General features: G+C 36.5%; 3 protein-coding genes across 3 annotated transcripts; 2 read left to right on the top strand and 1 right to left on the bottom strand.

Annotated features, from left to right (window-relative positions):
* The first annotated feature begins 631 nt into the window (after window positions 1-631).
* LOC149381741 (phosphoinositide phospholipase C 6-like) lies at window positions 632-3,554 on the top strand. Its single transcript, XM_089630415.1, has 8 exons — window positions 632-1,328; window positions 1,406-1,541; window positions 1,609-1,839; window positions 1,913-2,136; window positions 2,218-2,335; window positions 2,443-2,586; window positions 2,665-2,751; window positions 3,078-3,554. Exons 1-8 carry the CDS (start codon window positions 790-792, stop codon window positions 3,369-3,371), a joined length of 1,773 nt encoding a protein of 590 aa, XP_089486541.1. The 5' UTR covers window positions 632-789; the 3' UTR covers window positions 3,372-3,554.
* Window positions 3,555-4,261: 707 nt separating this feature from the next.
* On the top strand, window positions 4,262-8,233 carry LOC149381740 (phosphoinositide phospholipase C 2-like). The gene is made up of 8 exons (XM_089600689.1): window positions 4,262-4,673; window positions 5,082-5,278; window positions 5,371-5,506; window positions 5,783-6,219; window positions 6,518-6,635; window positions 6,756-6,899; window positions 6,992-7,078; window positions 7,800-8,233. Exons 1-8 carry the CDS (start codon window positions 4,335-4,337, stop codon window positions 8,091-8,093), a joined length of 1,752 nt encoding a protein of 583 aa, XP_089456815.1. The 5' UTR covers window positions 4,262-4,334; the 3' UTR covers window positions 8,094-8,233.
* A 1,723-nt stretch (window positions 8,234-9,956) lies between these two features.
* On the bottom strand, window positions 9,957-11,948 carry LOC149381739 (putative serine/threonine-protein kinase-like protein CCR3). The gene has a single exon (XM_089601420.1). It carries the CDS (start codon window positions 11,946-11,948, stop codon window positions 9,957-9,959), a length of 1,992 nt encoding a protein of 663 aa, XP_089457546.1.
* Window positions 11,949-27,334: the final 15,386 nt, after the last annotated feature.

Below are 27,334 nucleotides of genomic sequence, written 5' to 3'. Positions count from 1 at the left end.
ATCATAACAAAATCACTATTAGCGGAGAACTAAACGTGCAATAAAATAACAGAATGTGAATGCGCACTTGCTTTTTGGCTCAATAAGAAACACACACACACAACTTTACTCGAAGCTTTCACACTTGACCTTGAGACGAGAGACAGACGTTTCTAATAATTTATTATTTTAGCGGTGTTAATCCCATGACTGTTCTTGTCTAGTGAATCACCGCATTATTTAATATTATCTTTTAACAAATTATATCATTTAGCACATATTACCAGAGACGTGTCACATAAACCAGTTACTTATAAGACAACAACTAGAAGTCTACGCTCGTTATCCAGTGGCTTTTTTTTTGTTTTGTTTTTTTCAACATTATCCGGCGACTATATATGTCGTTTTTTTTTTAATCAAATAAGTTCAAATATATTTCTCGTTTTGATTCTGAAGTTTTCTCCTGGTAAAATATTTCCAGCTAAGCATCATCTTATTTACACGATATAGTAGCTCCAAGACGTCATTTTTTCAATCTTTATTTTTTTTTTGCATAAGAAAAATGACAGAATAAATTATCGGACCAATTATTAAATGTTGACTTTATGTCCACGTCCCACATCCAATTTCAAGCAACAAAACGCCACTATTCATGTCATCAGTCATCATCACTCACTCCATACAAAAAAATAAATAAGCAAAAAAAATCTGATCAAAAATAGAAACAAAACAGCAACAAAGACCTGAAATCACACTCTCTCTCTCTCTCTCTCAGTTCTTGATCTTCTTCGTCGTCGGTAATCAGTATCAATGGGAAGCTACAGGATGTGCGTGTGCTTCACGCGCAAGTACAGAGTGAAGGAGGAAGAACCGCCGGCGGACGTGAAAGAGGCGTTCGCCAAGTACGCCGAAGGCCAGAGCCACATGACCGCCGATCATCTCCGTCGCTTCCTCACGGAGGCTCAGTGCGTCGGCGCCGCCGCGGCGGAGGCGGAGGCGGAGCGGATCCTCGAGGCCGTACATCTCCGGCGGCACCACCACCACCTCCACGTGGCCGGAAAGTTCAGGAAGCACCACCACTACTCTCTGACGCTGGAGGACTTCCATCACTACCTATTCTCCGCCGATCTGAACCCTCCGATCTCCGACGAGGTTCACCACGACATGAAAGCTCCTCTGTCGCATTACTTCATCTACACCGGCCACAATTCGTACTTGACAGGAAACCAGATTAGCAGCGACTGTAGCGACGTACCGATCATCATGGCGCTGAAGAGAGGCGTGAGAGTCGTGGAGCTCGATGTCTGGCCTAACTCCTCCAAAGACGATGTTCATGTTCTTCATGGAAGGTACTAATTAACAAAACCGCGATTAATTGTAAATGTAGAGAAAAAATAAAATTAAAAATTGAAATCGGCGTGTTTAGGACTCTGACGACGCCTGTGGAGCTTATGAAGTGCCTGAAATCGATCAGAGATCACGCCTTCGAAGCGTCTCCGTACCCGGTCGTTCTTACTCTCGAAGACCACCTCACTCCAGATCTCCAAGCAAAAGTCGCTCAGGTGAGTCCACGAATCAAATAGTACTGTTTAATTGTTGATGTTGGAGGTTGATTTGGAGTGTTCATAGATGGTGGTCGAGTGTTTCGGCGAGATGTTGTTTTACCCCGAAACCGAGTCCCTAGAGGAGTTTCATTCACCGGAAGAAATGAAATTCCGGATCATCATTTCCACCAAGCCTCCAAAGGAGTACCTCGAGTCCAAGCTCGTCCAAGAACCACAGGACCAGAGCACGAAGAAAAGAAAAGACGCTGATGATGATGTATCGCAGAGGACTGAGCCGACAACGGAGCAGGAATTGGTAATGATACACATAACAGAAAACACATCATAGTCTCTCTTCTCAATAACTCTCTCTGATCTCTGTGACTCAGAGCGACGCCGAATCGAGCGAGGCCAACAAGGAGGGCGAAGAGGAAGGGCCGAGTACGTGTGCAGAGGCGCCGGGATATAAGAAACTGATAGCGATCCACTCCGGAAAACCAAAGGGCGGTCTAAAGGAGCAATTGAAGATCGACGTCGACAAAATCCGACGACTGAGTCTGAGCGAGCAAGTCTTCCAAAAGGCCACAACCTTCCACGCCACAGATGTCGTTAAGTATGACTTTTAAATCTCTCTCTGTTGTTTATGTATTTGAAATTAAATTATTTTTTCGTTGTCCGGGAAAAATTTGGGTAGATTTACGCAGAAGAATTTCTTGAGGGTGTATCCGAAGGCGACTCGGTTCGATTCTTCCAACTACAAGCCTTTGGTTGGTTGGATGCACGGTGCTCAAATGGTTGCTCTTAATATGCAGGTTTTTTTTTTTTTAATTTCAAACATTAATTATAACTTCTTATGATCAACAGTTTTCTGTTCAAAGGACTAATTATTGATAACGGTGTAAATTTTATTTGCTTCCAGGGATATGGGAAAAGTCTTTGGCTGATGCATGGGATGTTCAGAGCAAACGGGGGTTGTGGCTACGTGAAGAAACCAGATTTTCTATTGCATGATGGCAAGGTTTTCGATCCCAAATTGAAACTGCCGGTGAAAAAGACTTTGAAGGTGAGACTTTTCTCTCTTTAAAATCAATGATTATTATTATTATTATTTGCTTAATTGAACTAATGAATATTGGTGCAGGTGAAAGTGTACATGGGAGATGGGTGGCATTTGGACTTCAAACAAACACACTTTGATCGCTATTCACCTCCGGACTTCTATACCAGAGTTAGTCCCATTTATCATATTTCCATGCATACTGGTCATCATCTGTGGATCAATAATAGTCAAAATTACTTTACGTTGTAATTTTTTTTTTTACGCTGTCATTAAAATTTTGACTGTTCCATTAATTGACTGTTTAGATATAACACCTTAAATAATAAGCATAAATTTGATAAACAGGATGATGTGTTGTAATAATATAATTGGTACAAATTTAATACTAAAAAGGTATAAAACATCCAGATTCCTCTATAATGTGCACTATATACATAAATATCATATTTTATTAATGACAGTTACGCTGGTTTTGGTGCATATAATCAATGCAGGTTGGCATAGCGGGAGTTCCGGCGGACGAGACGATGATGAAGACGAAGAAGAAAGAGGACGATTGGACTCCGGTTTGGGACGAGGAGTTCACTTTCCCTTTGACTGTCCCCGAACTCGCTTTGCTTCGAATTGAGGTCAACGAGTACGACATGTCGGAAAAAGACGATTTCGCCGGACAGACTTGTCTTCCGGTCTCCGAGTTGAAACCCGGCATCCGCGCCGTCCCTCTCTTCGACCGCAAAGGCTTCAAGTATAACTCTGTCAGGCTTCTCATGAAATTTGAGTTCATCTAATAAAAATTATTGGTTCATGTCTATATATACACTATGTATTTTACTTGTTCTTCCTTGGATTGTATTATTAGAGGATTTTTTTTTTTTTTTTTTTTTTTACGTGAAAGGGGAAGTATTTTATAGAGTGAGATAAAAAGTTTTGAGAAACACGTACATTCATCCAGATATGTTCATTGTTACGAATATGATATTAGCTTTCACAATTCCCACTATATGCACCTAGAATATTCATACGGATTTGGTGATCATGAGTTGGAAAAAGAAATCTTTAGAAACAAAAAGATTACAACAATGTATGCAACTTTTGGTCCATGGGTGGATCATTATTGATTACACACTTAAAGTTTTATATTTGCGTGCTTTTTCGGTATTTGGGGACAACATGGAGTGTGGGCAATAAACACTAATGAGCCTTTCTTTGCTAGAGGATAAAAGGAAAGGCAACTTTTGGGAACGCTAGAGGTACTCAAATAATGAGATTTTTTCATAATTGGAAGGAAAACAAAATTATAATAACAACTTACAATCATCGTACTCCGCATTAAATCTATGTCACATGATCTAAAATGCGACCAAAACATGTTAACAACATTAGTCCGTATACCTCTTATTAGATAATTACTCCAAAAAACTTATGTTCCTTCCTTATTCCTTTCTTTATTCTCAGTCAAAATCAACGACAAGGCTTTTAACTTGTCCTTTTCGCCAATTAAAAATGCACAAACAGGACAAATAACGTGCATCATAAAAAACTTTCTGAATCAAAGGTTTTCCTTACAGGCTTTGCATGAGAATAGATTCTCACTTTGCTGCGACGCTATTGCTAAGCATCAAAAGTACGTTGCAGATAAATTACATATAGAAAATCATATCTACATCCACTTCTCTACCTATGGTCTATACCACTCCTCAAAGAAAGAAAAAAGAGACAGTTAATAATAATAAAAACAAAAACTATACATCATGAATAGTAGTAGTATCATTAGTACTCCTAAAATAACCACTAGACAGACATTCAAGGTGTGCATGTGTTTCACAAGAAGGTTCAAGTTTAGGGTTCTTGAGCCCCCGAAAGAAGTCAAGGACGTGTTCGAAAGATACTCGAATAACGGCCATATGACCGTGGAGGACTTCGTTGACTTTTTGACCGAAGTGCAAGGAGAACAGAATGCCAAGCCTGAAGACGCCAAGGCCATCATCGACAACATCAACCATCTCAAGATCTTCCACAGAAACGGCCTCCATCTCGAGACGTTCTTCAGATACCTCCTCGGCGATCTCAACCTCGCTCACACCCCCTCCGTAATTAATCAATATTGCTCTCAAGATAATTATTTATTATATATATTATATTATATATAAAGTAGAGGAATCGTCTCTAGAGACATTGAACAACATTTTTTTTAGAAAAAAAAAAGAGATTGGACCCTAAACACAAACAGTATATTTGAAAACGTTCACACGAATTCTAACGGCAAAAAAATTCGAAAAAGTGTTCATTCGTATCGATTTTTTTTTATCGAAAAGATAAAAATATCTCCAAAAAATTTTAAATTTATTTTTTCAAACTTAAATATTTCTTCATCCAGATTTAAATATATTAATTATTACGCAGCAACGCGCGAGACATATTGCTTATATATATATATATATATATACTTTTTGCTATTTTTTTTTCTTCTAATCCATGTTTGATAACTTTTTGAACAGATTCGACATGACATGACATCTCCGTTGTCGCACTATTATTTATACACCGGACACAACTCTTACTTGACCGGGAATCAGCTGAGCAGCAATAGCAGCGTAATTCCGATTATCAAAGCGCTCGAAAGGGGAGTTAGGGTTATCGAGTTGGACTTGTGGCCTAATTCCAAGAAAAACAAAGTAGAGGTTCGCCATGGAGGGTATGCTACCTATGAATTAAATACTACATTGAAGAGAGAAAAAAATAAAAAAGTTCATTGATGTTTACAACAGTTTATCTTCTTTAAATTAGGACCTTAACTAAGCCTGTGGCGCTGAAGGATTGCTTGCATGCTATAAGGGACAAAGCGTTTTTTGCTTCAGATTATCCGGTGATTATAACCTTTGAGGACCATCTTCCATCAAATCTTCAAGCAAAAGTGGCCAAGGTTAAAAAATAATATAAAATAGAATATAACACGCATGCATTTCTATATAAATACATATATATATATATATATATATACATATATATATATGCACACATATTGACGGAGTCATTAATTTGTTGAGCGGCCACATAAGGACATGTAAGATTATGAAATTTTAGTAACATGACGTGGTTCAAAATTTAATTAGTAATGAGAAAAGTAACTCATAATCTAAGTTCTTATTCTACTAAGATTCCTAACATTACGGAAGATTATTTTCTAATTTTTTATTAGATGGTGACTACGACGTTTGGCGACATGCTCTTTTGCCCTAAATCGGACTATTTAGGTGAATTTCCATCGCCAGAAGCGCTGAAGAGAAAAGTAATGATATCAACCAAGCCACCAGAGTATCGTGAGTCATCGCATCACATGAAGCAAACAAGCATGAGAAAGGGAAACAAAGTTCACTCCGAAGACAAAAGTGAGGATGACCAAGATGATGATGAGGATGAGGATGATTACGATGATGATGAAGATGGTTATGGAGATGGTGAAGGAGACGAAGACAATGCCGTGCCCGAGTATAAGGAGTTGATCGCCATTCACGCAGGGAAGCCTAAAGGTAAGCCACAAAGATGGCTTTCCGATGAAGTCAAGGTCAAGCGGCTGAGCTTGAGCGAGCAAGAACTCGAAGACGCCGCGATGACTAACAGAACTGACATAGTGAGGTAAACATGGTGATCCATATACAATCCCTTTCTCATATTTTCGTAAGAATATAACAAATAATATGATACAACTCGGGATTCAATCTCCCGGGTTTATTTGTGAATCATACTAACAGTCTTTTTTCATTGACCAGAAAATAAAACCTAATAATTGGTTGGACCCAAGAACCTGAGGCCTAAACAAAATTACTAAAACTTGAAGCTAATTAATTGATTCAAATCACACAAATATATAACCTACGAACATAAACTATTATTCCTAATGTTACGAATGTAACATAATATTGGGTGTATATAGGTTCACACAAAAGAACTTCCTGAGAGTATATCCCAAAGGCACGCGTTTTGATTCCTCCAATTATAGCCCTATGTTTGGATGGACACACGGAGCTCAAATGGTTGCATTTAACATGCAGGCACGTAAAGCATATTTTCTTATTAATTTATCATATAAAGTGATTTATAAGTGGTAAAATAAATTAGATTTAGTACGTAATTTCGCTTCCTTTTTTTGTACCACACTCATACATTAATAGGGACATGGGAAGCATCTTTGGGTTATGCAAGGAATGTTCAGATCCAATGGGGGTTGTGGATATGTCAAGAAGCCTGACTTTTTGCTAGATTCCGACAGGATTTTTGACCCTAAAGAAACCTTACCTGTTAAAACCACTCTCAAGGTACAAACTTGATAATTATACTTTTCTCTTAATTAGTAATTCTTTTGTAAATATATTTAGAAAAATATGTAGATATACATTATGATTGGCAGGTAAAGGTTCTCATGGGTGAAGGGTGGCATTCGGATTTCCGTCACACTCACTTTGATCGATTTTCCCCTCCAGACTTTTACGCAAGGGTACATATATATTATGCCAACATATGTTTTGATTAATTTGAACATTTACATAATATTGTTTGTATAGCAAAAAAAAACAAAAAAAAACAAACAAACAAACTACGAAATTATTACTCTTTACTCGATATCAAAAAGTTATATTTGATGTGTTATTTCTAGGTTATAAAGTCAGAACTATTCTTCCATTCACTATAACAAATGAGACTTTTAGGTGCGATCGTTCTCTAGCCTAAAAAAATCAAACCTTAATGCATGCCCTAGAAAATTGGCAATTCATAGCCGGAGATATATAGTGACACAAACAAGTGATGTGCAAAGCGAGAGAGAGAGAGAGAGAGTTTGAAAGAAGATGAGGGAAAGAACTTTTAAAATCGAGAATGAGGGGCATAAAAACAATTAAATGGTATTTGACCTAGAAACTATGCGGAAGAAATCCCGACTGAATTATTTTAAAGATTATGGGCACGACTTCTCGCTTCTATTGCGTCTCTCTTTTTAAAGAAAATATGGACAAAATAATAGTCACTCAAATTCCCAGTATAGGTACAGCTTTATGCCTTACACGTCCTTTCGAGCCTAAAAGGTACAGCTTGTTAGAGTTATTCTATCTCCACTTAGATACAGTACAACAGGTATAGTCTTACAAAAGTATAATCATAATAGAATAGAAATTTTGCGACTCGATTTGGTTTTGGACTAATATATACATATATGGCGGCAGGTTGGGATAGCGGGAGTGAAAGGGGACTCGGTAATGAAGAAGACAAATGCGGTGGAGGACGAGTGGATTCCGGTGTGGAACGAGGAGTTTGAGTTCCCTCTGAGCGTTCCCGAGCTTGCTTTGCTCCGCGTCGAAGTCCTCGAATACGACACCTCCGGAAACTCCGACTTCGGCGGCCAAACTTGCCTTCCCGTCTCCGAGCTCAACACCGGCATTCGAGCCCTTCCTTTGCACAACCGCAAGGGTGACAAATATAGACACGTCAGACTTCTCATGGCCTTCCAATTTGTTTAGTCACACTCCAAAAATTCATCAACCAACGAAATTTCAATGTAGACCGTTTAAAATGGTCATATGTGCTAATTAACTATTTAATTTCTATGAAGTAAATAAAAATAGAAAACATATATATGCATACTAATAAAATAAATTGATTGCCGTGGTTTATTGTGATTGGACAATAATCTGGATTAGTCGGAGTAATACATAACTGAACCAGCCAGCCAGTTCATTGATTATGTTAGTTATTAATGACAGGCTTCATCGGTAACATTCCCGAAATATTTTCGTACTCAAAGATCTCTCCGTTTCATAAGTACTGACCGTGAGTTGGTATATATATAATCTCACGCGTTACACTTCATTTCTATCATTCGAATTAACGTAAGTTTGAAAATCGTGTCGTTATTACCATGAAAGAAATGATATCCTTACCAGTTGACTAGTATCACACGTAGTAGCATCGTTGTATAAATTAACTATATACGTAGTGCTTGTTATGTATTGGTACAACCTATACGTAATTAGAAAAACCCAAACGATGCATGTTTATGCACATCATGAGATACTGGGAAAGACATGGGATATCCTTTCCCATAATTCATGAATAATAAAAGATGACTTTTGCCTCGTCAATAGAACAAGTTTGATAATAAGGTCAAGAGCTAGCCGTTGATTGAAAAATAATAATAAGGTCAAGAGCTGGCCGTTGTTGCTATTTATATAATATCCTAATATAATACATCCCGTTCGCATAAGATTTCAGGGGTAAAGTATACGAATAGAATCCTATTTTTTTTTTTTTTTTTTTAAAGGCAATGAGTGAAAATTAGTTGTCCCACATAAGCTGTCACGTAGGTTGTCCCTCCAATCACACAATGCCAAATCAGCACAATACACCGTCCGGTCTTCACGGCTCAACTCTATAACTAAAACGTGTTTTAAATATAGATTTACACTTTTTTTAAAATAAAAAAGTAACCTTTTGTATTTTGTGACTTAAATACTCTTATATTCACGTTGTTTTAGATAGCAACCGCTTGACGTCAAATATATTATTCTTTTAATTAATTGAGTAATTAAATCACTAAATTTTGAGTTTTCATACGCCAATATATTTAGAGATACCTTATTATTTTTATGTATAAATTTTTTAAAAGGTCAAAAGAACCAATTAGGTGTTTGTATAAATTTTGAGATTATACATGGCAAGAACATAGCCTATATTTATCTAATGTAAAAGGTTTATAATGTTTATTTCTCTATTTTAAATATATATATATATATATATATATATATATAAACAGAACTCAACAAAATCTGGTATTAATTAGAGGTTGTTACATAAAAATATGATCTTATATTGACTATTTTAAAAATATTTTTGCATAGAAATCCCCAAAATTAAGGGATTTTTTTTTTCAGAAAAGAAAATGTGAATATAAGAGTTTTTCATTCCAAAACATAAAAAATTTTAAATTTATTTTTATAGATGGTAAAATGCAGGAAAAATTATGTCATTAAGTAAAACATCGAGTATTTTTTTACAAAATAACTAAGTGTCGTTTGGTCAAAAAAAATTTTTTTTTTTTTTTTTGGTATTGTGAAAAGAAAGCGACAAATTCACATCGACTCCAAACACATAATTTAGGTCATGAATTCAATCTTTACTACGCTGAGATATACTACACTTTTTTAGTGCTCTCCAAACACTTAAACTAGCATGAGACTTGGGCGAATATTATTGAAGGCGTCACTCCTAATGAAGATAGAAACTCCATAATTATCAACTAACAAACAAACATCACATTACAACTCAAAAGTAACAAAAGAATTGTTTAAAAAAAAATGAATTAACAAAAGAATGACGCACAGAAGTTATGGACAGAGCCAAAAGGCGGTCTCCAAGCAAGCAACGACCTCTGCCACGTCAGGCCTCCGGCGACCTTCGAGCCTGACGCAGCGCAACCCCAGCGCCGCCAAAAGCTCCACCGCCCGAGCCTGGTCGCTCCCTTCCACGCACTCTCCGAGCCTCTCGTCCAACGCCACGCCCTCCGCCACGTACTCCACCACGCTCCTCACGCTTTCCTCCGACCGAAACACGGCCCGCTTTCCCGTCAGAAGCTCCAGAATCACGACCCCGAGCCCGTACACGTCGCTCTTCGCAGTGAGCACGTTCGTGACGTAGTACTCCGGATCGATATACCCCGGCGTCCCCGCCGCGGCTGATGACGTGGACGATGACGAGGCTTTTCCCGGGCCCGCCAGGGAGAGCCCGAAGTCCGACAGCCTGGCGGTCATGTCGGAGTCGAGGAGGATGTTCGACGGCTTTATGTCGCGGTGGATCACCGCTCGGCCGTGGAGGTACTCGACCCCTCTCGCCGCCTCCAGCGCGATCCTGATCCTCGCCTTCCACGTCAGCACAGCCGCCGAGCTGGCACTGCTGACGTGGAGGCTGTGGTGGAGCGAGCCGTTGGGCATGTACTCGTACACCAAGATTCTCTCGCCTTCCTCGTCGCAGAAGCCGATGAGCGGGACGAGGTTCTCGTGGCGGTGGAGCCGGGACAGGACCGCCAGCTCGGACTCGAACTCGAGCGCTGTCGGGTTCCTCGGATGCCCTCGCTTCACCGCCACTTCTCGGCTGTTCGAGAAGCTTCCTCTGTACACAATCCCGAAACTCCCCGACCCGATTACGTTCTCCATCGAGAAGCCTCCGGTGGCGGCCGAGAGCTCCGAGAGCGAGAATCTCTCGGCTTCCATGGGCTCGGGGTCCGCGGCCGAGGTTGTAGTATTTCTGCTCCATAGGCAATACACGAGAGACCAGAATATTCCGAAAAACAGCCCTGCCCAACCAACGATCATGAGCCCAAGCAAAACCTTCGACCGAGAAACCGGCTGAGCCGGGACGGCAACCGGAAGCTCGTGTCGGCACGTGTTTCGCGAGCCACGAATCACCACGTTCCCGATCGGGACATCCTCGTCCCTCTCGGGTCCCCAACAGGCCACGGTGGAGCCACTCTTCTTCAACCCGCACACGAAATCCGACCCAGCGGCGATGGAGTCAAACCCAGCCCTGCCATCACGTGACCACCGCGATCCACCGCCTCCCCAGCACGTGACTTTTCCACCACACGACATTATCGCGCAACTGAAATCCCCTCCCAACGCAAGCCCAAACCCGAACCCGCCGGCGATGGAATCGGGCACGTTCAGCTGACCCGAAGAGTTGTTTCCTCTGCACACCAAGTCTCCGGCGATGGTCAGCCCGCAGGCGTGAGACTCTCCGGCGACGAGGGTCGACATGGACAGATTTCCGTAGCCGGACTGAATCTGGTCCCCGATTCCGTTGCCCTGACAAAATACTAGGCCGTTGTTCATCGACACCCCGCAGACAAAACCGCTCCCGCACGTGATCTTGCCGAACCCGAGGGAGCCGAAAACAGCGCCGCCACCGGAGCCGCGGCTGAGCCGCCAACATCTGACAAACCCCGTCCCGGCCTCCCTCGCGCAGACCTGCCCTTCCCCGACGCAGAGGTCGGCCAACGCCACGTCATCGCTGCGGTAGATTCGCTTTGCCGCGAAGTTGGAGTCGTCGTCCCAGCAGAGGAGGCTGAGGCCGCCGCGTCTGAGGCCGCAGAAGAAGCTCCGGCCACCGGAGATATCTTCGAACGGGACTTCCGGCGAGACCGTGAAGGTGCGGTTGCCTCGGTGGCATCGAACTGTGTAGTCTCCGGCCACAATGCCGCAAATCGTGCCGCTCCGGCCGTAGACCATTGCTAGCGTCGATGCCGAGCCGAGTCCGCAGACGAGATTCTGAAAACGAAGGAGGAGAAGAACAATGAATGTGAAGGCGATGAGATCACCTCTCATTTTTTACTTTCATTGGTGTTTCTTCAGTGGCTCTCTTTTCTTCACTGAGAAATGTTTCAGGCTAATACAGAAACTTGGTGCCAACCGTTGACTTTGTTTAAACATTCGTGTTTGTTAATACGCTGATTATTTACTTATTATTATTATTATTATTAGTTTAATAACATGAGGTTTTGATCGTGCCAGTTTTGAATCATAATATCTTATTGTTTATATAGTAAAATTTGATTACAACGTCGTCATGGTCCAGCTAAGCTAGCAAGTCTCTACGACAAGTGCTTATACTATGATAATATTACACGAATAACATGGACATTGGAATTAAATGCAAAGGTCCATAGTAGGGATATTTATTTTAGAGATATACAAAATTAGGGTGTAAAGGGATACTAGAGTGGATAAGTTATGGCATCATTCCAGAAAATTGGACGATAAATAAAACAAAAATAGACAGACTATCACCTCAGAATATTCCCTATCCACAAAATACCTTGAGATTTCTCTTATATACGTGGCTTGAAATAACTCAGATTTCTGGGATAATTATGATGAGGATAATATATAATATATAATATATATATATATAGTTTTTTCTAAAAAATTATGAAACATGTATAGTTAAACATGTTGCATTGTGAATGAAATTATGATTACGATGATAGTTGATTGAATTGAAATGTGTTTGCCGTCGCATGCATATGTTGCATGCGGGCTTGTCTTAACTTCTTGTGTCAAACAAAATAAAATACACATTGTGAATGGAACAACAATGGACGATCGTATTTTCATATCCAAATCAAATTTATTTGAAATCCCTCTCCTACAAGAAAAACATAAATTTTGGGGGAAAAATATAAACTTTTCGTCGCGAAAATGACCACAAAATTGATCACTACCGCAAAGCGTGACATAGAGTGGCGAAGCTAGGATTTTTAAAAAAAATTAGTCTAAATTTTATAATGGTGTAAGAAAACAAAATAATATGAAAAAAATCATATATTATTTTGGGCTAAAAAAATATAAATTAAAATAGGTTAAAATTTTTATTTTTTAAAAAAGTCAAGGTAATAATTTACTCTTTAAAAAATTTAATTTTAAAAAATTCAAGGTAAAATTTGAAACATATTGAACATCATTGCTCATCAGAGCTTCCCTATACTTCTCTCGAAGTCTTTTTTTTCTAGTCGTTGCAGTAATTCTTACATACAGTTCATGCCGGAGATGTATGGTGTACCGCTCGTCTAACTGCCGTTATAACTTGGGAGGCTTTCACACAATAAGTGCAACACTTATGGAAGAGCGATAAAAACTTCACAGAATTTGTACAACGCCTCTCAACGATTCTTTAACTTAAACTTTTCCACAGATCCTCATCTTTACCGAATAATAATTTAATAAATATATTTACTATTTGTGTTTGCAATCCCATATCTTTGTTGTAGTATTTTGTTTTATTAGTTTTTTTATAAAATTATAATTATTATCATTAAATCGCGCTTGTCTAATATTTCTGCAATATTCTTTGTAGTAATTCTCTAACATCTTTACCCATAACTTCATTTCTTAATTTTTTTTTTTTACAGGCAGCATTAGAAAAACAAAATAAAAACCCTAAATAATTTATTTCAAACAGAAAAATTATTTTTCTCCTACCGAATTTAGACATTAATTAAGCCCAAATTTGGTCCAGAACACTTTGACAGGTCCGATAATTAGGCCCAAAACTTGAGGGGCTGGCATAAGCAAAATCAATGGATAGTTCATGACCATCTCATGTTCTGCCTTATGTCGTGGAAATGACCTGATTTGCCTAATTTACAGAAAGAAAAAAAAAAAAAAAAAAAAAAACCCTTATAGTACCTCATTTATCGTTCTTATCTGGAAATAGCTCATTTCCTATGTGCATTTCTTACTATGACTTTCCTTCAAGCCTTCGTCTTTGCCTTAACAAACGAGTTCATACATACTCATCAGAGACAGTAAAAGAAAGACAGTATTCGCCCAAATGAAGCATAGTTTAGATATATATATATATATATATATATATATATATATATATATATATATTAATTATTAAGCATAAGATTATCATCTGAATCTCGCGGGGGAATGATTTTTGCAAGATATTTTAGAATTCATGTCTATTCCTGAGATACTTACGTTGATAAAGGCCTGTTTAATACATGAGAATGTCAAATTACTGGCTAACTCTTGAAATTTCAATAATATACGATTCTTTAGCTTGATCCTTGTAATCTTTTAGTTTGATCAAGTGATAATTCCGCACCATTTCTAAAACAGAGGTAAAAAAATACACATTTTTCCTTATTAAAGCACACGCCCGCATTCTACGGTCTCTCTTCTATTGATTGTGGATTTAATAGTGAAACATAAAGTCTCAGTCCTTTTTTGGAAAGCCCATATTTAGGGCCCAACCCAACTTCATACGTGTCAGCTCTTAGAAAATAAAAGTTAAAGAGGTCCATCTCAAGTTTCAACTTTCAACAACCGAAAAAAAAAAAAAAAAAGAGGTTGAAACGTACAAAAATATTAAGTTAGTTCTGTGACAAAGCCTAAACCTAAGATGAGAAAAAAAAAAAAAAAAAAAAAAAGGAGATGGGAATTTCTTTATTAATGTATCTATGGTATACTAAACCTAAACTAATAAAATTAAGATTAAGAAAAAATTTGCCGCGACTATTGCAGACATTTCAGAATGTTGATCATTTTGGGCAAAGAAAAAGGAACGGGGTGTTGAGTAATTTTCAACCACCATGGTGAGTGGATGGTTGAATATGTTCATCAAGAATCTTACGAAATTGGGAAATCTAATCACTTGTTCGCAGACACTTCATCTCTCTATCTCTATCCCCTAGTCCAACCAAATAGGGCGTTATTGGTCCCCACAATACCATTCTCTAATTTTTTTTTTCCCCTTCTTTATTTCTTTTCAACTAGTCCTTTTTTGATAGAGAATGGTGTCACATCATGATCAAAACCATATCTTATCGCTAAAGTCTCAAAATCCTTTTAATTGCATTTACACATGAACCATTTCCATTTGCTTTCTTTTTAATGGCTACAGAACTACTCACTAGTATAATACTATAACTTTGGCTTTGAGCCGAAAGTAAAAATGAACCCTTTTAATTTTAATCGGTTATAAGTCTTATAACTTATAACTACCTGAAGATTATTTTAAATATAATTCATGTAAAAAATAATTTTTGAAGAGTATTCTAAGACTTTTTTATTCTTAGATATTATAAATTGATCGATATCAACTATTTTTTTAGATTTTGATTAAGATTAACATTACCGTAATTTATCACAAATATACATATCTATATATTAAATTACAAATTTACTGTAAATACTGCAAATATACAATGAATACCAAAAACATGCAATTATTTATTGAATTATTATTTATTAAATTATGATATTATCCTTTATATTCATCGTATTTATAATGTTTTTATTAGTAATATCATTAATTGTCTATATATAAATAGACTAGAATCTATGATTTTTATTGTAATTGTATTTGTGTGATTTATTTTCTATGTTTTCTTAAGAAGTTTTCAACAACAACAAAAAAAAATCAGTTTACGTCTAATTTAAAACTTTGCCATTTTTATTTTAAATATTCTCGTTGAAAATTTTCTTATTAAAAGAAAAAGAAAACAAAAAGTTGAGCAGGAAACAAATCCATTTTACTCAATAAAGTGCATCACTGCATCATAATAGTTGAGGCCAATTACCCATTGTATCGGCACATCAAACCGCACTTAATTTTTTTTTTGTCCAGTTTCTTTTTTTCCAATTCATGCACTACCTGGCTTGGAAATATGAATACACTTACACGGGTGTCTAATCGATGATTCAAAGCGAGTGCTAATTACAATTATGGACATTTCATTAACTTTAATACTTATTAAAGTATTTTTGTAAGTTGATGAAAAAAGAGAGGTTGTAATTTAAAGTCAAAGCGTCAAAAAACTACATCGATTTGTGTAGTAGCGTTATTGGTGTCGCAGAATAACACCATTTTCTTCAAATGGCAAAAACATTTACAATACTTTTTAATTGACCAATCTGGTCATAAAGTAGAAGGGAATTCCACTTAAAAAACCATTTAGTAGGGAAAAAAAGGCAAAGACTTTAAGAACCGGCTTTCCAAGTGAACCCACATGTTAAAAAAAAGAAAGGGGACTAACAACAAATTAAGCAAAAAGTCACTTTACACAGAAAGTGAGATACGTATGCCTCAAAATGGAATCCAAAAATCTCACTCTCTCAGATTCCTCATCACGCGCACGTGCATTCGCGTGTTGTCCAAACGTGCACATGTGGTTGCACTTGCAGAGTCCAGAGACCTTGGGGCATTGGACATAAAACACTTGGCGGTGCTTTATTTGCGTCCTTAAGCTGTTCGACGAAAGTCCAAAGAGAGCTGTCACGAACAACGAACTTTTTTGTGTGGGAAAATAAAACACACGTATTTATATTCTTTTTAGTAATGCTATGACTCGCTAAGCTACTACTAGCTAGGGAAAAAAAATAACAATGATAAATGATAGTAATAGGAGCAATGATGCGAAATAGACATTAGAAAACGAAAGTGATATAGCGAGATTATACCAGAGGATCTATACCCATCAGCTACAGCATTATAAGAGAGAGAAACTGTTGTGTAGGAATAAAGAAAGAAATTGACAGTTTTGTCACCTTTTTTTTTAGTATAATTAGTTTATTTTATTTTTCTGTTAAAAAATTAAATAATTTGTTATGTTTTTCTTTTGGCTGGGTACCGTATATGTTCTCGGAATAATCTAAAATTCTTCTCTCTTTGGGTGGGATCATCGCAAAAAGCTTGTGGGGCCCACTTTGGTCTGCGGTTGTTATTCGACGCTTTTAAGCTGTCCCCACTCGATTTGTTTTTGTTGTTTCAATTCAATTTCAACATCAAACAAATTAGAGCATCTCCAATCTTAACATTTTTTACGCCAAATATAATATAAATTTTACACTAAATTTTAATTTTATTTTATTGGTACAAGTTCAACACTAAATTATACATTAAAAATATATGTTTTTAGATTAAATTTTGGACGGATTAAGTATCTAACCTAAACAATCTCACTATTCTAAAATTATAGCTCAATTATTAACATATTTATAAAAAAAATAGTTAATTTGTCATAATAACATTCCAATATTTCAATAATACCCTTAAAGGTTATTATTAACTGTCAGAGTAAATAATATTAACTATCATCTCCGCCATCTACGGCGCCGGAATCGAAATTTTCATCAAAATTTCGAATAGCAAAATCTCAACCCTAGTTTCAGATCCGTACGCCATCGTTAACTGGATCGCCTCCAACGTTGCTCCATTTCCGGCGAAGTCTCGCTCGTCTACGTCGAAAACGAGGTCTTGACAATCGGCGACAAACCTCTCAAATCTTAGCTTCTTCCGGCGATTTCAAGAGTGGACTTGCGACCTTCAAGCGGTCGGATCGGTGCAGCCGCAAGACTCCCTGATGTTCGAGATCGTTTCCGGAGAAGGATCATCATGGTTAATCGAATTAACATTCACAGTTAATCTGATTAACTAACACAGTTAATATGCAGAACTAGACTTGCGACCTTCGAACGGTCGGATCGGCGTAACGGCGAGACTCGCCGATGTTCGAAATCGTTTTCGGAAAATGTCCGTCACAATTAATCATATTAACCATGACAGTTAACCGGATTAACTGTCGAACGAAAAACCTAAAAATCTGAAATCGCACATCCACCGTCGCGTGCGCTGGCCCCGTCTCTGTCGCCTTCTAGTTCGACACGCGATTCGAGCCCGGAATTCGGCGACCCGAGCAACAACTATGTCGGAATCAACCTCGGAACTTCCGGTGATGAGAACCGATGCGAGCTTCTCCGGACGATCGAGTCCGAAGCTCCTTCTTCGGCGCCGGCGACGACGAGTCTCCGACGAAGATCCGGTGGATCGCAGAGGAAAATTGTGGTGTGGTATGGTGTGGTGAAAGAATGATATTTTTGGGACTTTAATCAATGTTGGCTATCTTTTAAAATAAATTGATACTTTGGCTATTATTTTAATCTTTCCACTTAATAGATGCTAGATACTAATAAATGTGTTCTAATTTCATTAGTTATTAATGGGATAACTAATAATCCAATAGCTCACATCCTTTTTAAAAAAATAGCCAAATTTAAATTTATTAAAAAATAACTCATCTGATCGAAGTAAATTAAATTTACTGATGTAGTTAATTTAATTTACTTCGGGCTAATATACTATTTTCTTAATAAAATGAAACTTTGATTATAAACTTTGACGCCACCGCGACCAGGTGCCTTCAGTAGCGCGTTCCACATTGGCTGCGAGTTTATCGAGTCGAGTCCTTGGACCTATTCCTCCAAGGTGATCTCCTTACCTTCATCGTCATCAGGCATTTTTGCCAAGGAAACGGTTTTCGAATCCAGCTGGATTAAAGGGACCAAGGCCTTGGTGACGATGCGCGTCACCCCGATAGAAGTTTCCTTCTGGGCTGCCGTCACCAGCGCTTTAGATGGAGTTCCCGTCGAGGTCAAAGATGCAGCAACTCGATTCTTTTTCCTCTTAAAACGAACGTTGACCTCCACGTTCATGATGTCATCGACTTCTGCATGAAATTTTTTTTCCTTTAAAAAAATCAATATGGCAAAGATACAGCAGACAAAAGTCGCGAGGTCAGGCTTACCTTCTTCGATATCAGGGAGAAGGAGAGCCGGCCACAATCCGATTGCGATGTATATGACGGGACCGAAGTCTCCCCAAAGGAACTGGCTTCTTATGAGTTTGGCAAGCTTGTTTAAGAACTCATTATTCGCTTTGGGGGCTCGAGCTCTCTTTGAAACAAAAAAATTGCAATGGTTACATCGAAACACAAAAAAAACATCAGCTAACAAGTTTTTACCCGCCCAAATCATTTGGAATGACCTAGCGTAAGCACCCAAGAATGCTCGTTGATGGCAAACCAAAAGTATCGCCTACCCCATGCGGTATCTTTCCCGAGGATCTTCTCGATCACCCTTTTACCCGGGGGACTTCGACAAGTAAAAACATAGTGGTTCGTGTTTTAAGTTCAGCTTGACCGCATAGAGACATAGTAAATCCATCATTCTGATATTGATCCCCATCTCTATAGAGGGAGTGATAAGTCCTTATACCATACGAACAAAGTTCGGGCACATTTTGAGGAATGGTCAGCTTGGGGACCCAAAGATATTCTAATAGAAGTGGGTGGATTGGAAATCTAAGGTCGCACTTGTCAAAAAAAGGTTTCGTAAACGCATCAATAGTTATCTATCAAGGTGTCTGCAATGGACCCTGGAGGTGAAGTAACATAGATTTGGTATTTCCTATGAAAACACTTTAATTTGTTTGAACTAATAAGGGAAGGTAAAAGAAGATCTTCATTCCCGTCGGAAACCCTAGATGATTATTCTAGGTTTTTTTAGTCCGACATGGTTTCTAGAGTTTGTTTTAAGCAAGCTCAAATAAATACGAAAAGATAAAAGACGATCTGACAAGATTTTCTACGAACTTCGACAGAGCTCAAAGAGAGATTCGAGCAAAGTAAAAAAAAACCTATGAACTCGCTAGAGAGAAAATGACGAAGACGAAGATAGCGAAAAGTTAAAATGAGAGAAATTACCCGAAAATTTCACTCGCGTTGTAAATATAGCAATGACTGGATTTGATCTTTGGTATCTTTATATAAGAATTGGTTAAAACCCACTATCCGATGAAATCTCATCATTGACCATCATACCAGATTTTACCTCCTTCTAACCGCGTAAAAAATCTCAACCGACGCGCCAAACGATTCGACTTCGGGATCGTGGCAGTGTGAAGAAACGACACGTGTAACGCATGCAAAATCAAATATTTTTCTAATATTTTATTAGCGCAAAAATCTTGGATGAACTCAACCTTATTCGGTTAGTTCATTTAATATTCTTCAAAGATGAAATGCACTAGAGGACTGATTGTGGGTGTAGAGTTCGACCCTTAACAACCAATCGTTATTAGGCCTTTAAAGGCAAAAAGTACACGAAGCATGTTTATCCTGAATGACCTCAAGGAGAATCAAACAGCAAATTCCTTTGTCGTTTGATTTCTAATATCATAAATACTTGGGAAAATCATTTCGGCCTGGCCCAAGTCATGTCGCAAAGTCAGCCCATCTTCGCTAAAGGTATTGCTGAAGACGAAGTGATTGAGGATATGCGATCTTGCCCCAAAACCCAGAGAGTTGACGACTTCTATCGAGCCAGTTCAATAAGAAGAAGTGAAGTTTTAGATCAAGAGGTAATGAAGAACGAAGTCGCCAATACGTGTCCTCGGAGATATTGCACCTCGTCTTAATATAAATACATTTCTTCTGTGAAGAAGATGACGCAATTTTTCATATTCATTGCTTACATCTCTCTCTTTCTCTCTCATATATATCTATGAGCTCGCCAATCGTATTCAAATTGTAGAGCTCGGCTTCTTGTACTCGAGATCAAAGTATTAATACAATTATTATTGTTTTTTGTCGTTCTTTATTTATATAGTTTAAATTTGTTTCATACGACGCCTTTCTGAGATCAACACTTAAAAATAAATAAAATAAAACACATACAACCCCTTTTGTTTTTTTTTCGTGATTGTTGAGGCTCGAAAACGACTTCAACAATAAGTCGCATGCGATTTCTCATTTCAAACAAGGAGAGCTTTAAAAAAAAAGCGACGACTGAGAGCGGAAAAGTTGAATCTCTTACTAATCCTTACAAATGACGAAGAGGTAAGATTTATAAGCCGCCATTTTTTGTTGTTCATGTTATTTCAGTTATCGCTGTTGATTTTGTAAGTAATGTGAATAGATGTCATCTATTTACAAGAAGTGAATCCTTTTCAGATATTTACCAATGTTTACAAAAATAATGTAAATATTGATAAGTTTGTGTAAATAATCTCAAATGCAGAAGAAGAAATCAACAATAATAAGAAGAAGAAAACGTGATTTTGATTTGGCGTAAAAAATTGAATGGTTGCACAAAACGAAAAAAGATGTCAAATTAATAATAATAATAATAGTAATAATAATAATAAAAACTAACGTACCTAAGACCATCCACGCTCCATATCTATTTTTCATCTCTATTTTAGATATTTACATCAGTGAACAGTATTTTTTATCTGCACTCCATCTTTATTTTACATCTTCTTCAAAGAATATTCTAAATATATCATCTCCCATTATAATTTTTTATAATTGAGTTTTAACCCATTATTGTTTTTATATATTACAAATTTTACCAACACCATTAATATTGTTCATATTAGTCCAAATACATAGATATTATTAATAATATATCCGAAAATTAAAAAAAAATTATTCATTAATTGCACAAATATGACAATATATTAATTGAATATAGAGTACATAAATTAAAATATTACATTTCATAATAAAATAAAAACACACCACAACATAAGTAAATACATTACATTAATAAAAATAAATAAAACACACCACAAGATATTAATTGATTGACAAATACATAAATATAGACTTAAGAATTTGAATATCTCTCCCACAGATGGTCTATTAGTGCATTACGTAGGGCAAAATGTGCATCTTTGTCTCTGATTTGTCTGTATCTACTCATAAATTGTTGAAACCGAACATCTTCATCAACCACCATTTTAAATTCTGGAGGCGGTGCAGTCGCTTCTTCGATTGGAGCACTTAAATCACGCTCGTCTTCGATTATCATATTATGCAAAATGATGCAGGTTGTCATTATATCATGCAATATTTCTTTGCGCCAAAAACGTACCGGTCCTGCAATAATAGCAAACCGCGATTGAAGAACTCCAAATGCACGCTCAACGTCTTTTCTACATGTCTCTTGTTGCGTGGCGGAATATTTTTTCTTATGACCTTGCGGGTGCCGAATAGTTTGCACAATAGTTTACCATTTTGGATAAATGCCATCCGCTAAATAATAACACCCATGTTATACTTTTTTCCTTGGATCACATAATTAGCAGCGGGATGAGCAATACCTTGAGTAATATTAGAAAAGAGTCGAGATGACTCTAGTACGTTGATGTCGTTATTGCTACCCGGCATTCCAAAATATGCATTCAATATCCATAAATCATAGTCGGCTACGCCTCCAATAATAATAGTTGGTGCTCCACTACGCCCAGAGTATTGTCCCGCCCAAGAGGTTGGGCAATTCTTCCAACGCCAATGCATACAGTCTAGTCTTCCTAACATTCATGGAAAGTCTCGTTGCTCCCCAACATATAGCAATATTGCAATATCATTGGTATTAGGCTCCCGTAAGTACCTTTCTGCAAAAATCTCGATAACAGCTCGACAAAATCTTCTCAAGCACTCCAGTGTCGTTGTCTCGCCAATTTTAACGTGCTCATCAGTGGCATCGGCGGGTAAACCATATGCCAGGATACGAAGCACGGTTGGCGCTTTTTGAAGTGTTGATAAGCCAGCTCTACCAAGTCCATCATGTCGTTGGATGAAATAGTCATCATGATCTTTGATTGCATCAAGGATACAGAGAAATAAAGGATGAGACATTCAAAATCGTGTTTCTATCAATTAGACCAAGAATCAATTGTTGTTAAACATCAAACTCAGCCATATCAATGGTGGAGAAAGTGTAATCATCATCATCGAAAGATGAACTATGATTCATTTTTAGAGAATGAAAGACTAAATATGTGTATGGGATGAAATTTATCAGAAAAAGGTACTTTAAAATGTGTTATGCTTATGAGAAGGACAAATCTATCTAGTTTTATAGAGATGTTTTAGAATAAGGATAATGATAAAGATAAGGAAATTATTTCGTGGATAGGATAAGATAAGGAAATCCAATCCAATGGTGATAGTTGAGATAAGGAAATCTAATCCAAAGAACGAGATTCGTCTGTCCACTTCATACTTTGTACTATTTGATTTGTATTGTAGCCGTCATAAAATAATTCATGCATAAGATAAGGAAATATAGTTGAGATTAAGAAATCTAATCCAAAGAATGAGATTCGTTTTTCCACTTCATACTTTGTACTATTTTATTTGTACTGTAGCCGTCATAAAATAATTCATGGATAAGATAATGAAATACAATCCAAGGGTGATAGCTGAGATAAGGAAATCTAATCCAAAGAACGAGATTCGTTTGTCCACTTCATACTTTTTCTATAAATATAAGCCATTTCATAACATTCACTTCCATTCAGAAATACAAGCATTTTCATAACATTCACTTACATTCTGAAATACAAGCTCGTCTTAAAAATTCACTTCCATTCCAAACACTTGCCTTCCATCCTAAAAATGGAAGGTCGAGGTTCTGGTTATTCTACTTCAGAAGATATATCCCTTTGTATGGCCTGCTTAGAAATTTCACAATACCCTATATCCGGTAGGTTTAATAATGCCGAACATTTATGGGGTCGCATCCAAGAAAAATTTTGTGAATCTATGGTGTATCATACCCCTGACTCTCTCTTAGATGCCGAATGCATATTATAATTGCTGCGGTGAAAAAATTGAAAAGTTGTGTGAGACAAGTTGAGAATATGAATCCAAGTGATGCTTCAGAGGCCGATATCGTGAGTTTTATATTTTTCATATTCTTATGATTTTTATTCATTTACGTTATTGAGATTGTATATATTGATTTACAGACTACTCGAGCTAAAAAAACTACATATGGAGACTCCTTGAAATTAAAAAAAAAAGGTTTTAAGTTTGATCATACTTGGAATATAGTTAAAGACTTTATTAATTTAACTTATAATGTACCTACTACTAGAAATGTACGTAGGCAACATGTCAATTTAAATGAGTCATCCCAGTCCGATAATCCAACCCTTAATGTTAGTGAGTCATCACAGTCTGATACTCCCTATGCAACAGCAAGTCCGGGAATTTCCTCTTTTTCATTTAATTTAGATGACGACACATCTGGTGGTTCGTCAACTCGACCAATTGGGGTGAACAAGGCAAAACTTAAGAGAAAATTACACCAAGAGGCTTCAGCTAGTGAAAAATTACAAAGAGAACGCGATGACGAACTAAAAGAGTTATTGAAACAGAGCAACCATCAAAAGCAAACACAATTAGAAGCTCAGCAGCAACAGATGAAAATTGCACATCGTCGCTTGGAAATGAAAGCGGAAGATATGGAGCTCAGAAAGAAAGATATGGAGATCAAAATCATGATACAAGACCCAAATACTATCCACGCCGACGTGCTTATATTATTCGGTAACAAGCACGTATTACACATAAAATATATGAGGAACAACTACAACAATCTGGTACTTCTAATTCCACAAATGTGTTTGAGACAATATTTGATAATATTGGAGGTTCTGGAAGTGATTTTCCGAGCTATTAGACTTTCATATAAGTCTAAGTAGTTTGCTTTTATTTATTGTGCCTTTAAGTTTTTATTTATGTCTTGATCTTTTTTTTTTCTATGTAGTATTGTGACTTAAGTTTTTTAATTATGTAATTTTTAAATGTCTTGATGTTTTTTTAATTGTCTATGTAAAATATTGTGATTTCCATTGTAGTAATTTTATTTTCTTTTTTCAAGTATGAGTTGTTTTTTAATTAATAATTTTTAGAATACACTAATTTACAAATAAATACATAATACATATAAGTATTAAATTGTAGTTATAAATTAAATTTTGGGCTAATAATATAATTTTAAAAGTTTTGGACAAATATAGAGATGTAATAGTGCATCTCTATATTTGGAGATACACTATTGCTTTCATCTCTATAAATGAAGAATGAAGATATATTTGAAGATGCATTGCATCTCTATCTCTATCTCTATCTTCATAATGAAGATGCATTGTTGATGATCTAAAATGAAGAAACAGTGTCGCTTAAAAATTTTGAATATGAAAATTGTCTAAGAACGCTGCAAATTATCAAAATATTTTTGTCAATTTGAGCAACTAAATCTCCACTTAATCCTATAACTGAATGCTAATTTGTAGGGATTGATTTGAATTTAATAAACGAAATAACTGCTATTAAAAAAACTCAATTCGAACGCATAAAATAAAACAGAATCGAAAAGTGAAAGAAGGACAATCCAAGAAAGCCAAAAAAATTCACATATTGCCACATGATTACGGTTATTTATCTAAAATTTATTTAAGATTGGCTACACGAGAGATTTTAATGTTTAAATGGCTTTTTTATTTTATTTTTTTTAAGGGAATCGGGAAAAAGCAAAAGGATATATGGTTGAGTGAGTATTGAATGCCAAGGCAAAGCCTTTTATTCGTAATCGCTTGTTATATTTTTCTAAAAGCAACAAATCTTCGTGTCCATGGCTTTCTATTATTGTGCAGAAAGGAACTTTTCTTTGATTTGACAATTTAAGAAACACGTGAACTTTTGGGCTGTCTTCGAGTTCGACATAAAGATGAAACAAAACAAACAGGCTATTTTTCTATCCCCTAATTAATTATTGACGTAACACTTGAACTTGATTTGCCATGTTTACTTAAAATTAATTAATTGATTTAAGGAAAATGACACACATATATATATATATATATATATATATATTATATTTTAGTGAAATTTGGAGTTTAACATTTTATTTTCAAAAATAGCAAATTCGTATTCTTTGTTTAATTAAAATGATGAAATTATACCATAAAATTGATAACAGTGCCACAAATCTTTCATCTGTTGACTTTTTTTTATTAATGTCGACTGTAATATTCATATGTAAATCTCATTTTACATTTATTCATTCGCGCCATATATATAATTTATTTAAAAGCGAAAAAATAAAACAACAGTATCTGAATCGTGGAGAACACAGATTGATGAAATAGGTAATAATCGGCAGTCGATAGTAATCAAAATCATTGATTCGAGTATGAAATACAGGATTTATAGTGGCAATTCGAACACTGAAAGAAGTCATCTCTTTGGGGATATATGAATTTTATCAGTCTATTTTGATTTAGGGCTATTTTTATTTCAAAATTAGATATTTGGGGATTACGGTACGGATTTGAGGTTTGGTTAGGTGTTTTATATAAAAATCAACATCAACTAAAATCAATCAAATGAAGATTGGTGATACTGTTATCTTTTGTAGGGTAAATATGATATAAACTCGACATTTTTTAAAATAAAAAGTTAAACTCGATATTTCACTAAAATACGAGGTATATATGTATCATTTTCTCATTAATTTGTTTGCCATTTTTGTTTTAGCAAATAAAAACAGCCGTGTTTACTTTGGCCTTTTTTTTTTATTAAAAAAACATTATTTAGAAAAATAATTATAAAAACAATTTAAGTGATTTTGGTATTATAAGTTTAAATTTATTTTTATTTTTTTATGGATTAAAAATATCAATCAACAATTTTTATTTTTTAACAAAAGTGGTCGTTTAATGGTTGAATTGTTTGCAAAGATCCATCTAGCAATAGTAGTTTTTGTTTATTTATAAATTCAATTATTTACAAACAGAAGTGCTAATTTTATAAAACGTATTCAGTGTGTATTGAACTATAGTTTTGCCACAAAAAAGGTGCAATGAAATATCAAAAAATTGAATCAAACCGATTAGGAAAGTAGTTAACCTGATTTTTTTTGAATTTTTTGACGTGTGGATTTGGAAAATATTATTCATTTATTGATATTATTTTGTTTTCCATATATTCATAATTAGAACGTCCAAAATATTTCCATAATTTTTTCCAGTTTATTTACACGAATATACTGTAAATATGCTTTGTATTTACAATGAATATATTGTAAATATGTTTTGTATTTACACGAATATACTGTAAATATGCTTTGTTTTTACACGAATATACTGTAAATATGCTTTGTATTTACACAAATATACACTATCCGAACAAAAACGAATCATCATATTCTGTACAACTAAATAACCATTGAAACTCATCTTCCTTGGGCGCCGGAGCCTTCTCGCATGCCTTTTGCAATCCCGGTCATGTAACAACCTCGAATCATGGTGTTCCACTTGTAAGTAGGCTTTGCCGGAGTTCATGCCGATCTTGAAAACCATCACCGGGGAGGAATCGGCGGCTGTGACCTTGAGCGCCATCGTCGGGGAGGAATCATGAGCTGTTTCTCGCGGTCAAGATCTCGTTCAGAGACAACCTCTTTTTCTCCACAAGGCTCACCAATCATGCGGCCTCGCCAATCGTGACGCGCCGCGGCCTGGAAGAGCTGTGACGACGGTGGTGGTGGGGGAGTCGGTGTTCATGCACGGA

Source organism: Urtica dioica, chromosome 11, assembly GCF_054948205.1.
Source record: "Urtica dioica subsp. dioica isolate 48M chromosome 11, U.dioica_male_clone48M_v1_H2, whole genome shotgun sequence".
NCBI classification, from domain to species: domain Eukaryota; kingdom Viridiplantae; phylum Streptophyta; class Magnoliopsida; order Rosales; family Urticaceae; genus Urtica; species Urtica dioica.
Note: the sequence above shows the minus strand (reverse complement) of the source record. Positions and strands in the feature narration are given on the sequence as shown.